This window comes from Orussus abietinus, unplaced genomic scaffold, assembly GCF_000612105.2.
Source record: "Orussus abietinus isolate OABI.00-Male unplaced genomic scaffold, Oabi_2.0 scaffold2, whole genome shotgun sequence".
Lineage (NCBI taxonomy): Eukaryota > Metazoa > Arthropoda > Insecta > Hymenoptera > Orussidae > Orussus > Orussus abietinus.
The window spans coordinates 2,142,532-2,160,472 of NW_019396012.1; the positions used below are offsets into that span (position 1 = coordinate 2,142,532).

The window sequence follows — 17,941 nt, forward strand, 5'->3', positions numbered from 1 at the left end:
GGTGCAATCCCGCGTGCGTGCTAGCGCTAATCGTGCGTGCGATTCGCCCAGGATCCCGGTAAACTCCCTCCTCTCGCCTCCCACCGAGGTGTCGGCCGTGTGCAGGGGCTTCCGCGATTCCGTCGCGTTTCCCGCGGCTCGACGTATCGAACTTCGATGCTCGACCGATAGAAATATTTCCCTCTCGAGCGACGAGGGGACTTCTCGCCGAGACCGCGCAAAGAGGTCCAATAAGGTACCGGCGCGTCGAGGGTCTTCCGGACCTCGGCCGCGGTTTTCCGGGGGAAAACTCGCGGAAGAATCCTCCCGGGAAATCTGACGAAAATTCCACGGGGGGGAATTCCTCGGATTTTCCGAGAATCGGGGTGAGACCGGCGATTTTCCGAACAATGCGGCCGCCTCCGTCCTCCCCGGTATTACGAGAATCCCCTCGTCGTTCCCCGTGGGAGGGGCGATAAATCCGACCGGCGATCGGGCCAACTCACTTGTGGTACTGCGCCTGAAGGAAGTTGAACTCCTCCTTGATGCGGTCGCAGGACTCGCCTATCGTGAACTTGAACGGCTGTCCAGGCTGCGGGGGGCCCTGGGAACAAGCAAGGAGAAAGCCTCGATTAATAAAAAAAAGAATAAAGAGAACGACGCTCTCCCCCGACCGCCCTCGCTCTCATCCCGCGTCCCGGAAACGCCCAGCGAAGGACGATAAATATTTATCGGCCGATCGGTCGCCGCATAAAGGAGCGATCCTTCGAGAAGGATCCTCTAAACGACTCGCCTTTACGTACCACCCGCGTACCGCACCGTACGCGGGGGCATTCGAATTGCGAACGATCCGCTAGGGCTCGGAAAGGGTCCGCGTGCGGTTTCCGCCCGCGGAAATCCCGCCCCTAACGCGCGGGCGCCGCGGAACTACAAGAGACAAGTCGAAATCACCGACAAAGGGGGCGAAGAAGAAAGAGAGAAGGGGAGCGACAAGATCGCCGAAAAGTAAAATGGCCGCCGCGCCGCGCGCGCGGATTTTACGCGCGGCCGTAAAAGGGAACCGCGGATTTAACGACCGCGATGTAGGTCGAGAGTCGAACGCGAGTGCCGCGCAGACATCCGGCCTGGAATCTTGCATCCCTGTATCTCTGCGGGAGGGGGTGGAGGCGTCAAAGAGGAAGGCGCATAAAAGGCGGATAACTCGCGGCGCAAGGTGCCTGTAAAAAAGAGCGTTTTTCGCGCGAGAAATTCCGCCATTCAACCGCGAGGTAGCTCGATAGTGCGCCGATAAGCCTGGGAAATGCGCCAAACTATTAATTGCGATTAACGATAAGGGTCTGATAAAAAAAAAAACAAAAGAAAAATGAGAGCCTCTCGCGGAGTGTCTTAAATCCGGGGGATCCCCCCCGAGGGAGGTTCCCGTATCTCGATTTCGGGGACAGGGGAAACTCTCGTCCCCTCGACGACGACGCCCCTCGGGATCTATTTCGACGGCGAAGCCGCGATTCGCGCCAGGGTAAATAATCAAGCGCGAACCGTTCGCTATGTTGCGCGGACGCGCGAAAGATTTAGGATGTTTGGACGCGGCGCGGCCGCGTCGGCCGTCTCGGAAATAGAGACGGTCAAGAAGCAGTCGACGACAAACGAGCCGACGACCCGGGCGGGCCGGGGATCAAAGCGACGCCAAAAAACAACGACGCCAAGCGCCGGGACTGGGGAGAGTGCCAGAGAATAAGAGAGAGAGAGAGAAAGAGTCGACGGCTTAATAACCGGAAAAAAGACCGCCACCCTTCCAGCCCCTCCGTATAAACTTCGACAAATTCCGAGATTAATCCCGTTTCCCTGGGCGTCCCCGACTCGGCGCTGGCGTCGACAAAAGAGAGCGACACCTCGGCGGCGAGAGTAGTTTTTTAGCATCCCATTCGGGCCGGGCCGATACGCCGGGGAACACCGAAACCTACTTTAGATCCCGAGATCCGAGGGGCTTACAACCCCCGGGCTGCCGGGAGAAAGAGAGGGGCAAATTAGATTTCTCTCCCCGGGGGAGCAAACGATGTCGCTGGGCTTTGCCCCGGGCCCTAAGGGTCGGGTTTCCGCGGCGCGGATCGGCCGGTCGATAAGACGCGTCTCCACCGGGCGCATTACAAGTGTCGAGCCATCGATCGAGCGAGGAGCGTAGTAAGCCGGCGAGAGGTTGATCAGAGGCGGAGGAGGGCGAGGGTTGGGGGGGGAAGACAAGGGGGCGCGTTAACGCCGTGACGACAAGGGGGCCGAGACGCCGGGAAGCCATGGAAGGGCGCGCCTCGACGCCGGCGTCGCGCCCGCGACCGCGGATCGCTCCGCAAATCGGCGACACGTGTTAAGCGCGGACGGTTGCTTCCGGTTAGGGGCGTTAAAAGAGCGCCCCGAGGCCCCCCGGCGGAAGGGGGGGGGGGGTCGGGGGGATGCGAGGGCGCGGCGAACTGGCAACCCCGCTGCTGATCGGCAGAATCGCTAATCCCATTTGACGCGGCAAAGCCGGCCGGCAATCCAATTTATTTATTGGCTTTTCGCTCGCTTTGCGCGCGGAACCAGCGGCTCGGCTTTCCCGCGAGCGTCGGCTCGCCCCCGGGGGGAGGGTTGGGGATGGAGGGGATCGCTCGCTCCCCTACCACGAGGACGGCGGATTTCGGGCGCGACGGCGCCCTGGACGCTGTGCCTCGCGAGTTTCCGCGAGAACGATCGTTGGATGCGATTAAGGTGAAACTGCGGTTCGGTTTCGGGGATAGGTATTCCTTCCCTACGGAGGGGAGCTTGGAAAAGGGAGGTTAGGCGAAGCCGGGTCGGGGCGCATTAAAGAGATCTCTCGGTCGCTTTGGTGCGGCTCGCGCGCGGGTGAAGAGGCTCCGAGGGCTCCCGGAGAGGGAGCATTTGATTCGGCGAACACCGCGAGACTAAGCCGGCCGAATAGACCGGGCAAATGGGGCGCGCGGGGCGAGGCGAGCGGCGGGGAGAGCCCGGCGGTTCGGCCGCGCCGCAAAGCCGCAGACTGGCGGTTTGCGGGCGCGACCACCGGATGGCCAGCCGCGGCCGCAGCTTCTGAGCGACTAAGCCTCGGGCTCCCCCCACCACGCCGCCGCCGCCCGAGAAGGGCCCGCTCGGCGGCCAAGGGGCGTGCGCCGCCACCCTCGCGAGCGAGCGACCCGAGGTCGCGCCCGGACCTCGCAGTCGCGCCCGAGAGGCGGCGCGCGGAGCGTCGCTCCGAGAAGATGCGGACGAGCGACCTCGGGAACCCTACCGCGGGACCGTGCACCCTCCCCGGAACCTGTCCGTCTTATCGATCATTACGATTATTCGCCGGGCACGCCGACGACTCCGCTCCGGTCGTCCGTATACCCGTCGTCGAGTTGCGGGGCACGACCGCCATTTGCATAAGCAATGCATTTTGATTCGTGGCTCCACATTGTACGGCACCGGAATGACATAAATAATGCATGGCATAATGGCCGCGACGAGGCGCGGAGTCGGCGTCCGTGCCCCGCCCCCACCCCCGGCCCCTGGCCCGACGAATTTTCGCATCGACGCGTCTTACCGATTTTCCTCGTCGGCGAGCGAGAGGGAGGCATGCGCCCGGGCTAGCGCGCGAGAGAGAGATGGCGCGGTCCGCCCGAAATACCCGATTCGCGCGCCGTTAATGGTGTCGTTAATATTGATTCAGCGCCACTCGAATTCGTCGACGTGGCGAATTATCGCCCCCCCCCCCCCCCGCGCGCCGTAATTTCGGGCCCGAGGCCGCGTTAACGTCCGCCGAATGGCCGGGGGCTCGGATGTCGCGAGCTCCCCCTTTTTTCGACAGTTGCGTGTCGTAAAGCATCCTTTTATCGCCGCAAGGGTAGTCTCCAGGGGGGTAATGATAAATCAGTCAATTATCGTTAGAAGGGGGGAGTCGTAAATTCCTTCGGTCGCGACCGCCCCGTTTAACGACGCCGGTCCCGCGACGACGCCCGCCCCCTTCGGCATCGTGCAACCCTCCGCGCTCGAGATCCTCCGTCGATAAAGTCGCGCCGCGGTTTAACCGACCGGCCAATTAAGGCGATAGCATCGAGGCAACCCAACTGGTCGCGGCACGCATCGCGCACGCGCCGTTGCGCCGACATCCAGCCGTTCGGGCCCGGCTCCCCCGACCAACTTCGACCCCCCCCCAATTTTCCCCAATTGTACCCCACGGGTCGCGACGATCGCGCCGATTGCTGGCCGTGGAGCGATGCGGCCCCATTAATGGGGTTCCCTCCTCGCCCCATGGACGGATCGTTCCAGGGGGAGCCCCTCGTCGCAACGGTACAAATAAATGCATTCTTCGTACCCCGCTACCCCCCAGCTCGGCGCTTTCAACGACGACAATGGAGCGCCTCTGCTGGGGCATTGTATGCACGGGCACCCTTGCACCGTGTTGCACCACCGAAGAGCAAAACCGGGGACCGAGTCATCCCCCGGGGATTAACGTCCCCCAGGAAATCGGCCGAAAATCGAAGGGGGGTAACCGGCAAGGGCGATCATCCTTATTTTCAATCGGATCGTCCTCCCGTAAAATCGCATCGCGGTGGAATTACGCACGGTAACTCTCATAGGATTTTCCGTGACTCGGTTTTAAACTGCTCAACGTGAGAATGGAGACGTCGCGTATGGTTACCTTGTTCGTTCGAATATTAAACAATTTATTTTTGTTCGACAGGATGCACATAAAAAAAAAAAGGAAAGAAAAAGACCGGGACGATATTACGGGGTAGGTGTTCTGTGGACGAGAGGGTGGGCCACCCGTTATTCGGCGGTCTGCCGAAATTAGAGCGGAGCCGGCAGGGAAACAATAACGAGGGCGGAAGGCCGACCGGTGACACTCATTTCTCACCGGCTGACAACCCAGGGCGGTTTTCGCCCTTCCCGTAGCAACATTCGCCCCGACACGCTAACCTCCGAGCTCTAATAAAAAGGGGTAACCCGAGGGGGAGGGTGCGAGTCAAAGGGCCGCCGAGGGAGGGGCAAAAACCGGCGAGGGGTGCGAAAGCAAAAAGAGAGACCACACGGGGACGGTGCGAAGCGCCGGGGGAGGTTCAAAAGAGGCGCAAAAAATCCCGAAGGGTGGGTCAGGGCGACTCCGATTGAGAGGAACTGATTAAATCGGGACCTAACCCCCCCGGATCTCATTTTTTTCATTGGACGAATTCCACGGCAAGAGTCGGCACTTTTTATCGCCCTTAAGGGCCGACACGAGTACGACCAAGGGCAGTGGAACAACGAAGGGGTGGCTGATTTTCGAGCAATCGAGAGTAGATTCCCGCCCTCGAAACGCACTCCCCTCGATCATCCGGTCCATCTGGACGTGCACTCGTAATATGAAATCCACGGACACGCGTGTACGGGTGCATCCTACAGCCGTGACCACTTCATATATCGACCGGTCGCTTGGCAGTTCGTGCTCGTCCCGACAAGGATCGAAACGCCCACGTGGCCGAGGGGGTTTAAAGTAAACGTTCCCGATAACGACCACGAAAGCTCCCGTCCAAATAAGAGTCATTTACCCCCGCCTCCACCCTCGCCCCCCCGCGTGGGAGGGTGCCAGATGGAGACAAGGGTGAAATTGAGAGAGAAACGCGGCTAAAGCCTGTACTTTCGCGTGCATTATGTTATCCGCGGAAATGACTCGCTTCCTCGGGGATCGAAGGGAAAACGGGGAAGGAGGGAGGAGGGAAGAGAGTGCCCGACGCGTGCATGTCGTCGAGGAGGGATAACCGGAGGGTGCACGTCACGTGTATCGTTAGTTTAATTGGCAACGGCTCATTATTAATGACCCGAGCAGCGATGGCGCGAAACCGCTCCCCGGTAACTAGGCGGTAATTCGGTCGACGGTAAGTGGAAAACGCGGCGCCGTATAATGATTTATAATAACGATAACGATGATAGATAAAAGGGCAATTTTCGGTGAGTCGCGGGAGTGCGAAGCACTTTCTACATTTTAATGCCCTAAACCTTACGATCTCGACCGTGGGGGGAGGCTAGGAAAAGGGTTGGAGAAAAATATCTGTGGGATCGAAACGACCCTTCCACAATATTTACCCTCCTCCCGAAGTGGCCCTTAACTCGCGTCGGCCCGGAACCGGCGGAACTCGTCCCCGGTATCAACGAGTGCGCCGGTGGCACTCAAGCCGCACAAAAGGGGGGGCCCCCTCGAATATCGGCCAACTGTCGCATAACGTCGACCCGGACCCGGCACTGTTAGCGCGTCGCGCGACAAAGGCGCGACAAAAGCGGTCGGGCCAACAAAAGCCGCGATAATAGGAAGATCGGCAAGAACCGGGGCTCGAGGCCGCCTAATCTGTTACAGTCATAAACCCCGTTTTTGCCCCGTCGCGCCCCAGCCGGCCCCGCGGGGTTTCCGTTGGAGCCGGGCCGGCCAATCGGGCGCCGGATCCAGCGGCGAACCGGCAGCCGGATCGCCGGATCGCCGGATCGCCGGATCGCCGGATCGCACGACAGGTTCCCTACAATTTACGTTTTCTCAATTCATTAGAAACTCAAACTTTGCCCTTGGCAACCAAATTTTCATTATATTCGCATATTATTATCACGATGCTATTTCAAATGGTCTCTACTTTTTAATTTTAATATTTAGGTGGAAACGGCCTTCCTAGAGCAAATCCGAGCCCTCCTCACCGCAGTCGTCGGACCGCGCTCCAAAAGTGCGTATTCCGGGACAATGGCCGTGAGGACCTCCACCCGCGTAGCTCATCGGAACACCGCTCCCGCGAGGGCCGAATTATAAATAACATTCGAGCGCCTCCAAGGGGGTAGTCCTCCGTATATCTCGCCCTTCCTGGCGCGAACGCCCCTGGGGAGGCCCTTCAACCTCTCCCGCCCGGGGGGCGCGTCCGGATTTTTGGAACGAACTGCCCACCGGAGACCGGAGTTATCATTAACGCGTTCTTATCATCAGCTCACTCTTTCGTTCCGAACAATAATCCCGGCGTCCCAGGGCAGGCTCGAGCTTTATCTCAGCCGAGGGGTACGAAAATAAGCGGCGAGTTTCGCCCGCGGGTCGCCATTATCCCCGTATCGCGTGCGAGGGCCCGAGAGGCTCCCTGCGCCCCAAAAGCGCGACTTTCGCCCTTATCAACGACTAATGCCGGCCATATCAGCGGCGACCCGCTAGTCCTATACCGAACCATGGACAACCAGCTTTCCTCCCTTTGTCGCCCGGCCGAAACGCCCCAGCCCTCCTTATTCAAGAAGGGCTCCGACGACGCCCTCGAAAGAGCAGAAAGGGAGAGAGGGAAAGACAGCGAAGGCGCGCCAGGAAGATCCCCAGGTTTCGAAATCAAGACACCAGGGCGGATCGATTACGACGCGAGCACGGCTCGTTGGGCGTCATGCACAATGGGAGCCCACCCGTGAGTTTCCACGGGGGGAGGAGCCCCCCAACCCCCGACGGGGAGAATCCGTTCGGCGGATCGCTCGGAAATGTCGTCGGGAAATGCCCGTATTCTTCCTCGTCACCCCCTTTCCCCCCTGGAGGGAAGGCTGGCGCCGGGGATAAAAGGGCGAAGAGAGACGGAGAGAGACGGTGATAGTGGGGGATATCGCGATACTCCCGGGAGAGTATCCGGCCATCCGCTCGCAGGTGCTCGAGAGCCTTCGGCCGGAGCAGGGCTACGGGGGATGGGACACGGGGGCCCCAGGGCGGCTCGTTACGCCACTGGCGAGAGGATGTAAAGGCGGAGAGGAGAATCCGCTTGTAACTATCTCGCTTGACTCGGCTTCGTTTCTCCCTCTCTTTCCTCCGGTGCTTCTATCTCTTTCTCTCCCTCACCTCTACCGCGCTCTGGAGCCGCGCTCCCGAGCGTGTGCACATAGGAGGCGCAAGATGCATCTCCCCCTCCCTCCGCCTCCGGCCGCGGCGCTCCTAAGTATGTACCGGCACATCCGCCGCCAGGGAGCCTATGTACGGGGGAAGGGGTGCTGGATGTACACGCCGCGGAAGGTGGTACCACTCCATCCCGTTGTCGGCATTTACCTACGCGAGCGAGTCGGGGAGAACGAGGGGGAGGGAGGGACCCGAGAGAGGGTGTTCTTTCGGCGCGCGCATAAACGCGTGTACGAGCGCGACGAGGGGGGCCGAGTTAATCGTCGATCCTTGCGCGAGTCCGGGGTCTCGAGAGTCCTCGGATTCTCTGAGAACCTCGCCATGGACGCGATCGCTCGATCGGGTGATTATGCCCGAGCAGAGGTGGACAGAAAACCGACGTGCATCTCGGCGAGGAGAACGAAGACAGGAGTCCAAAGAAGGTGGAAGGACGGGGGGGAACGCGTGTCACCACCCACGTCGTCGGGCTTCCACGGTCCGGGCTCGCGGCTCGTTAAGAGCCCGACGACGCGATCGGTAGGGCAGGGATCGACCTTCGGCCTGAACCTAAGAAATAATCCAAAGACGAAAGAGTCGCGTCGTTAACGCACGAAATAAGAGGAGAGAAGTCGAGAGATTTCGCGGAGCACCTGCTCGAGGGCGGCCGCGTTTACGGGGCCGTTCGCGGGTAGCGATAAACCGGGAAGGCGAAACGGTCGCGCTTATACGGCGTCAGATTATAAGGGCGGAAGGGACTAGGGGGCGGGGGGGTTATGCCCCGCCGCAGATGGGATCACGCCGCGCCGGCACGGTAGCCCCTCCATGTATATCATTAACCTCATCCTCGTTTTTCGCCCCGTCCCTATCTCGGGTGGTCCCCGTCCGCGGCCGGCGTCTGGTCCGCCCCCGCCTCTCCCTCTCGCTCCCTCTCTCGGGGGTACCGCCCGCCGCGCGGTCGGCGCTCGCCTGCTCTCTCTCTCGCTCTCCCCGTCCGGGGTAGCTTTCCCTCTCGCTCCCCCTCGCGCGGCCCGCATGCCGGCGCGGAGGAGGCGTCGCTCCCTCGCTCCACCGGGGTCCACTCTCTCTCTCCCTCTCTCTCCTCGGCTCGCTCCATCGCGCACAAACGAGTAATTAACTATCTCCGTGTGGGACACGTGTTTCCGCCGCATCCCCCCCCCCGCCCTAGGTCCGCTCGTTCGTCTCCCCGCGCGCTCCCTGTTTGCACACACGCTCTTATGTTAATTTAGCTTAACGCTCCCACCGCCGAAGGAGCGAGAGGGAGAGGGAGCGCGGGGTCTCCGCGGGAGTGCGAGAGAGACACGTCGACCATGGGACCCTCCCGATCGAGCGCATCGGTTCGAATGCCCCGCTTACGAAAATTACGACGGCTCCCCCCACACCCCACCGCAACCCCCTTTACACCCCCGCGTGACGAGCAAGACGGGAACTGGGGAAGTGGGACGCCGATATGGAGAGGTTCCGACCCGGGGGCTTGTTTGGACAGTTGCAAGATCGCGATGCGGCTGCACCTGCCCGGAAGAGGGGGGGGCGAGGGGATGGGTTTGTAAACGCCAGGGTGGCGGGAAATGATGAATGGCCCCGCCGAGTTCGGGACACGCGGAAACGAGGCCGCTCGTTAACGGGCACCCAAGGGCGGTTGACGGCACCCTTGGAAGAGTGCCCCCCCCCCCAGTCCCTCTACAGCGCGCGCGTTATCGTATAAATATTTCCGACTGGGGGAGGAGTCAATTGTTGCTAATTGCACGGACCGAGTAGGTACTAAAGCCCCGTTCTCGCGTTCTCTCTCTCTCTCTCTCCCGAGCGGACGGGCAAATTGTAATTTAATTAATTTCCACTCTAATTACGCGCGGGGGCGGGCGTGGACTCCGTAAACGTCCTGCCCGGGGGATGATGAACGATGACGCCGAGTTCGGGGCCGGGAAACCGAGTGCTCGTTAATGGGCCGGGCAAAGAGCTTTCCTACTCCCCGAAAGGTGTTCTTACGTGCACGGTCGCCGTGAATAATTTCATAGAGCACAGTCGCCCGTCGACGATTAAATCGGCCCCCGCGGAATCGCGCCTCGGTTCGGCGAAAATTCAATTACTCGCCGCTGGAATTACGCGCGCGGAAAAGGGGGAGAGAAAAAAAAAAGGGGGGGGCATACCTTTCCGGGAGATCCGACCGGTGCAATCGGTAAACGGGAATCCGGAATCCGGAGAAAATCGGCCCGAGGCGAAATCGAGGAAAGGAAAGAGTGGAGGAGTGAGCGAGCAAAGGAGTTAAATCGGTCAATAACCCCGACGTTTAACGGCGGAATCGGCTGTTCGGCTTAAACGACGGCCCCTAAAAAAAGAAAAAAAAAAAGGCAAGCTCGGCGTCGTTATCGAGTCAGTGCGGCGGTAAAGGGACCGCTCGGCGCGTTTTTCGAATTTCCGAAATAATCTCGGCGATTAACGGCGCGTGGAGAGGGGGAGGGTTAGAGCTCGGCGATGAGCGGCAATAAAATTAAACGAAACCGGACAAACGGCACCGCCGTCTCGTAAACGCCGTAACTCCTGACGCAACGGTAGTAATGGCCGGCGAATTTATCCTCGGTATTCAAGTTCCCATTAGCGGTGAATAATTCCGCGCGCTCGGCTCGCGCCGGCGCGAGCGGGGAGGGCCGCCCTCCGCCCCGCGTTCCGCGTCCGCGGCCGCATCCCCGCGCCGCCTGCATTAAGGACGAAACAGTAGGACGGAGAATTCTCCCTCGAAAGACTCTATCCCGTGAAAAATCGGGCAATCGGAAGGAGCGAATAGGAAACCCCCCAAAAAAGAAAGAAGAGAGTCATCCCTCTTTTTTCCTTGGAAATGATTTCCAGCGAGGAGAGAGGGCCGGCCGGAAGCGTCCCGCCGGCGACCCGCAGCGACTCGTCCGCGCGGAACCGCCCGGACAAACGAGCTCCCGCGGCGCAAATATTTGAACGTTTTTCGACGGTATCCATGACGACGGGCGGACCCTTAACGCCGCCGTGCGCGGACGGGCCGCGCGGATTCGGGCCGGAACATCCGGCAAATATTTGCCCCGCTCTCTCGCGGAAAACCGGCGCGGATCCCGTGCCGGCCCCCGGGTTCCCGAAAGGGTTGAAACCATCCCTCGCGGTCCCACGACCTCCCCCCGGGCCGCGGAAAGCGGGACCGACTTGACGCCTCCGTCCGAAACCGGAACGGAATCCAATTCCGCTCCACATCGAGCCCGACTACACCTAGAACAAAGGTAACCACGAGTAACGATCAATCACCGCCGATAAACATGTAAAAACCAAATTTGTACAGATTTATCCCCCCCTCGAATGACTTATGCACTCTAGAAAACGAAAAATTTGACTTGCAATCGCACCGATTTCAAATCGTCACGATTTTTTATTACGCGTGCGGCCACTTTAGGTAGACGAAAAAAATATATATATTCGACCGCTCCTTCATCTTGTGGGTGTGGAAGAAAAAAAAAAAAAATTCGCACGGCTCCTTTATTTCGTCGGGCGTCGAGAGCGACTTACTGATTCACGAGCCGAGGAGGATCGGTCGTTACTCCTCGGAGTAGATAAGAAGGCCATTGAGATATCCCCTAAGCGTTTGTAGAGTTCGTGAATCGAGCCTCACCGGTCGCGGGGAGGCCGAGGAGAGACAAAGGTGGCCGTCTCTCCGCACCTATCCGCTTCCGGCGCGACGTGGCGCGTCACTAAGGCCCGCAGAACCCGCTCTCGCTGGCGCATTGGTGCAATCGGCGGCGCCCACGCGCATGCGTAAATCAACGGGCCCGGCGAACGGGCACGGAGGGACGCGCCTACGCGCGTGCGCCGGCCGAAGACCACGTGGGGTGCGATACTCCGGAAGAAAATTCTTTGCTCATGCTGCTTCCGGCGCATGAGCAAAGGGTGTGCTATTAGTTACATCCGGCGTTGCTAAGAGGTGTAATTAGTTGCCCGAAACCGCCACTCCGCTAAGAGGGCATTGGCTATCCAGCCAGTACACAGATCGACGTAGATACCACTAACAGGTGATAGGTGATCGATAATAGATAAAGGATAAAGGATAACGAATGACCGATAATCCCGGACTCTCGAAAGAATTACGTCGCCCGTAGGAGCCGAGACGAGAGCTCGGAAGCGATTAAAGCCACCGGAAAAACGGTCGCGGAATGCGGCCCCCGAGGGGGCGGACGCCTCCGCCGCTACCGAGCGGGTCCTCCGCGGGTGCGGCCGCGGGTGCGGAGGACGGACGGCGGGCCTGGCGACACGACAGGCTGCCAGGCCCGATGCCAATTAGTGCCATTCCGCGGCGAGCTCCACCGAAAGCCGGAAAGCGACCGCGACCGCTCCTTTTCCGACGCCTCGCGGGAGACCCCCCCCCCGCCCATTATCCTCGGCCGTATCACTCGTCAGTATCACTTTTACTCGCGATCCCGTGGGAGCCCACGCCTCGGAGCGGCGAAAAAATCTCGCCCCCTTCCCAATTTCTCAAATTCGAATAATTCAGAAACTGGTCGAACCACGTGGCACAGCGACGGAAAATAAAAATGAAAAATGACAAAAACCAAATATTTTGAATTTTATCATACCGGGAAAGAAAGATACGGAAAAGATAAAGGGGGGAACTCGGCGAACCACCGAGTACATTAAACCATCGCTAGGTTTATTTCCGGCCAGGTCGGCGTGGGCGCCGTCCGGTCGGGAATTCGTAAATAGTATCGCGCCGCGCCAAGATCGCTCGCCCCGGAAATTGCGCGCAACCCCGAGGGACGGAGAGGGAAAACGCGTCGGTCGGTCAATTTCCGCGGTCTCGGAAAAATTAACCGACCGTGTAAGCAGGTCCCCGAAGACCCGTACAGGTGTGCCCGCCCGAGTCCCTCGGCGCGACTCGACGAATAAATCCCGATAGCGGTGGCCGCGTCGAAGATATCGCGTTGCGTGCCAAACCCCGGGGCTAAAATTGAATCCGCGCGTTATCGATAAATCGAGCGGACGAGCCGCAACCGTGACCGTTGGGAACAGGGTGTCGTTAGAGCGACGTTAGGAGGTCGTTAAAAGCGGCCCCTCGGCGGGGCCCGGGGGTCGGCGTCAGCCGGTGAGAAAGCACCCCGAGGAGGGAGGGAGGGAGGGGGTCGCGAGAGTATGGGAATCATCGGATTAACTTCCGCCCGGGCGAAATAAACAATGAGGTGAAACGACGGGCGCGAGAGAGAGAGAGAAAGAGAGAGTTAGATAGAGCGCGACCCGTGTCGGAGGGTTCTCGGCCCTCGTGGCGGGCAGAGAGCCCGAAGGGGGTTGTAATTCGAGAGCCATTTAAAGCGAAGCCCGAGGGTCGGGGGGAGGGGGATGGGAACCCGCGGGACCCGGTGTCCCATTCCGGGCACAGGGAGCGCATGCAGACGTAAACACAATCGGGACCCACAATGGCGGCCGCGTCTCGAGTGCTGGTGGGCCTCTTAGAGGTTGACTAAGGTACAAGTGCGCTATGAGGGAGGGGGGTGGACCCGGGAGAAATAATTTTTTTGGCAAGGCGCGCAGCCCGCGAGAGGAACGGCGACCCGGAGGGAAGGAGGGAGGGCCCGGGCCTCCGGCAGGAATGGCGGGGGCAGCGGGCACAAAGGGACGGGGGGGGGAGCCGAAAGAGAGAAAGTGCGCAAACGGCCGCCTTCGACCCTCTCGGGGTCCTCTTCTAGTGGACCAATTTACGGCCACCCCTCGGCCTCGGGTAATACCGGTCGAGGGCTCGAGGGCTCGTTTCCACGGTCTCCATTGTGGGAGGCCCGGGAACGGGGGACGGAGACCGGGCGAGAGAAAGACAGAGGGAGAAAATAGAGATAGGGATAGAACGAGGCAACGAGGGAGCCCCGATCGGGAATTATTCCCCGGCCGGGGAAAAAGGATTTCCTCGATCCCGAGGAGCGTACCGATCCCGGGTTCCCGGTCCAGGTTTACCTACCGCGCGCACCTGCCTCTCCTTCCCCCGTGTTTTTCCCCTCTTTTCCGCCACCCCTACCCGCGACTTCCGCGAAGAGATCGTCGGGCTGATTCGTTTTGTCGGATCCACTTAGGACCCCCCCAACCTCTCCGCGAGTCCTTAGCTCGGGGGCGGAAAATTCCGAGGAGAAACTTCGCAGACCTGCCGAGGAGCGACCGAGCGCGACCCCCTCTGCCCCTGTCCTCCCCGGAAAACCAGCTACCACCTCGCCGTGACCCTAGACGCTCCGTCTCTTTTCCGCTGCCGAGGCGCCCGTCCACCCCTCGCACCTCCCCCGTCCCGTAATTAAATAACCGCGTCCTCGTCGCCAACGAGACGAAGCGATCCTGACGCACTTGACCCTGCGGCGAGGGGAACGGAGGGGGGGATCCTGCGACGGGATTGGAAATAAACTAGGTTTCCGAAGGAAGGCGAAAAAGAAGGACGAAGGCGGGAACGGTGACACCCAGCGCGACGGGTGGAAACCCGCGGACGCCGATACGGCCGACGTCTCGGGGCGTCCCGACGGTAGCCTTCTTCGCGATAATCACAAGTCGGACGTCAAAGCATTTAGGGTAATACCGCTAACGAGGTGGGCCAACGGGCGACGTAGTTCGCCGCTCGTCAGGGTCTCGCGACTTGTCGCCGGGAAGAACTCGGCGGTAACTCCGAAAATTCCGAAGAAGAGAACGGGAGACCCGGCGAATCCACGCACATTTTTTTTTGTACCCCCCTTTGTGCACGTCGGGGAGAGATAATGCTGTGGGGCCCGGTTTAAAGGGTAGGTAGTCGAGTGGCGAGAGGACGGGTGAACGGGTGAAAAGCGGCGATAGAGCGAGAAAGCGGCGGAGAAAGGGGAGGGCGCGATACCCCCGGTGAGTCGAAGAAAAATAGAATACATCGAGCGAGACACGATGTACTTCGACGCCCGTCGAGAGAAAGAGAGAAAGGGAGGAAGAAAAGAGAGGAGCGGAGAGACAGAGAGAGAAAGGAGAGAATTCGCCGAATTTACGAGGCGTCAAAATCTCGACCCGACCGAGAGACAAGGACTTCTCTGTTCCTCCCCCCCCCCCTGCCCGTCCCCTCTCGGACGCGCTCCGGCGGACATTGAAGCGCTACCGGAAGTACGGATCCTCGGGTGGATGTCCTTTTATTGCCGTCCTCTCCACGGCCCCGTGCAACGCGCTGCCGCCGAAGAACTGCGCGCCGCGGGGCACCCAGAGGGAGTGAGAGTGACGGACCGAGGCGGGAAGCGGGGGGCGCGACGAGGACGCAGCGAGGCCGCCGGGGAAACGCGGCTAGCTCGTGAAATCCTCCGGCGGAACGGCCCACGGGGACGGGACCGCGAACGATTTCGGCGAAGCGGCCGATCGGCGCGGAATCGGCCCGCTCCTAATCTTCGATCTTCGAGACAACGATCTAAAGGCAGCTTAACCGTTAACGATAATAAAGATAACAAAGATGCCGTGTATACCGTCACCGGTACAGCCACCATCCATCTCTCTCTCTCTCTCGCGAAAGAGACCCTAAAGAAAAAGGAAAGCGGAGAAGACGAAGGTAAGACATTACCCACTAGGAATGGGAGCCGCCGCCAGGGTCCGGGGTCCATTCGGTAGCGGCGGCGCACGTGTGCGCCTATTTGCCCCGCTCGTTAAGCGCGACGCCCGGCGCGGTTTTCTAAGCGGTCCGGCGGATTAAAAATATCAATATTTACGGAAGCGGTGGCCGGTGCGGGGCGCTCTTAAGCCCCGGCTACCGGTAATGGCACCACCTAACGCGCGCATGGGAGCAAGTGAGAGCCCGCAATCCCGCCGGAACCAGCGCAGCGCGTGCACGCGTGCTCGCGCGCCGACCAACGCGCGCGTACTGGCGTTTCCGAGGGGCGTCCCCCGACCCTCCCTCCCGGCAGAAGCGCCGTGCCATCGGGAGCATTGTCGAGCGTCCCCTCCGCGCCTCGATTCGCGGCAACCCCTTTCAGCACTCTCCACGTGCTACAATATCGCCGCGCCACATCCGGTGTGGCGCGTTTACGGGGCGCCCGGGGGGACGAGGGTTGGAAAAGGTGAGGGGAGGTGGGAGGGGGCGCCGTCGCATTATTTATCCGCCGGGGATCGCTCTCGGCACGAGGATCGTCCTTTCGACGTAAGGGTGAGAGAAAAATGGCGGATCGTTAAGGAGGTTACCCCCGGGAAAAGGCTCCCCGCCGCCCTCTTCGCGCTCACTCTCTCTCTCTCTCTTTCCTCGAGCCGCACTCTATTCATTAAATCTTACACGCGTGACCGGAGGCAGAACGCATCGCCCCTGTGTGCGTGTACGTATAAAGATCTCGTCAACGGTCCGCCATTTCTTCCGGCCGAATTGGCGCGGGAAGGAACGACCTCGGGGCCAAACGGAGGGGAAGCGCTCCAACGAGGTGGCACCTCCTAAGGGTAGGTGCTCCGGCGCGGAATCACCGCCGGATATATCAATGACCGAGATTCTTCCTGCCGGGCGGCGCTCGAGGCCTCTCACGCGGCCTTGCGGAATTTACGGCGGGATTTATGCCGAATTTCTTCCACTTGGCGGGATTCTCGTTACTTCTCTCCCTTCCTCTCCCTGGGAAAATATTCGAGATACGAGATTGGGTCTCTCTTCGACATCTGAAGGCGTCTACGGGCGTCGGGCCATCGAACGGCACCCGCGCGACTCGGCCGTCGGTTTTCCGCGCCGTCTCGGTGCCCGGGGCCGTATCGGTGGCGAGGTCGGCTACTTGGAAAGCGGACCGTTGGAATTCCCCGGCTCGCACCTCGGCGACGCGGTGCTAGGTCGAGCGGATATAAAAAGCAAAGGACACGCCGGCGTCGCGTTCACGGTTGAGCGGGCTCCGCGAAGTCTGACGAAATCGGCGCGCTCGCGCGGCTCCGTTTTCCGCGCCGAGTTAACCCAGATACCGCGGGCAGCGCTCATTGTTGGCGAACGACTCGCCGTGGGAGAGTTCCTCCGAAATTACGGGGCAAATTGCCCGATCTTTCGCGATAAATCGCCCGTTAATCGGCAACGCGACCCGACGGATGCGACATAACCTCCAAAGTGCGCGCGATAAAAAGGCACCGGTTACGGCCGGTGCATCGATTCGCTATTAATAATTACCCGTTTTCGGGCGAGTCATTAGCGAGCCGTGGGAAGGGGGAGGCCGAAACGCCCTCCCCCACCCGCATATCCCGAGCACGTGCGTGCCGAGTATCGGACACGTGACCTCGACCTCGTCTCCGGGAAAGGGAAAGACTACTCACCGGGTGCCTGGCAGCTGCGGCCGCGGCGACGGCGGCGGCGTTAATCCCGGCGCTAGGGTACATCTCGGCTGGCAGAGGGTTGCCCTTCCTGGCCCGACGCGAGGGCGAGTCCTTGAGGCGCCCTCAGGAGCGCGGCATATCACGAGCAAGCGGCGTCCGGTCCGTGGGCGATATCTCAGCGCGGCTTCGCCGGGCAGGCGCGGGTCGGGACGCGGAGCGTGAGCCGCTCGGCGTGGCGCGCCATGCGCGGCTCGGGACGGGGCCCGGTGGGCGCGCGAACAAAGGGCGCGCACGTCCTCGGTCGGTAAAGTCGCGGGCACTGGCCACCGAGAGGACGCGCGGTTCTCGAACGAAGCACTGAAGTCGTCGCACTGGGTCGGGCGACGACGCCGGCCCGTCGGGGCGGCTATATAATACTCGCGCGCGAAGTCACTCGCGAGAAAGCCGGTGACGTCACCGGTGGCGCGGGGCCCCCGAGTCGACGCGGCGGCTCGGTCCGAACGGCGTGCGGTGGCCGGGAGAAGCGGAGCGAAAGCGACCTCTCCTCTGCGGCGGCCTCGACGCGACTGACGGCCGGCGCGGTGGTGGGGGTAGGCAGAGCCGTTCCCTCCATCGGCCGCCCCACCCGGCGCGCGCCCCTTCGCCGCCTCCTCTCCGCCGACTCGGCTCCCTCTCTCTCGCTCCCGCGCGGCCGGCAGCGCTCGCGCGCGTATTAACCGACGCGCGATGGCTCCTTTAGAGCTCGGCGAGGTTAGGTATTAAAAAGCGAGAGGTCGAGGGAAAAATCGACGACGCGGACGCGCCCCCGGCACTCGAGTCCGTTTCCACCGA

The 17,941-nt window shown here is 60.9% G+C and overlaps 1 protein-coding gene across 3 annotated transcripts in view; it reads right to left on the bottom strand.

The window, feature by feature from the left end:
* The window catches only part of LOC105700614 (protein groucho), a 59,247-nt gene extending 41,586 nt beyond the window's left edge, over positions 1-17,661 (bottom strand). For all 3 annotated transcript variants that reach the window (XM_012426632.2, XM_012426630.2, XM_012426631.2), the window contains exons 1-2: positions 17,111-17,661; positions 486-583 (exon numbers count right to left, since the gene is read on the bottom strand). In XM_012426632.2, the coding sequence (XP_012282055.1) occupies positions 486-583; positions 17,111-17,173 (161 nt within the window). In that variant the 5' untranslated portion in view covers positions 17,174-17,661. The remainder of the gene's footprint in view (positions 1-485; positions 584-17,110) is intronic.
* Positions 17,662-17,941: the final 280 nt, after the last annotated feature.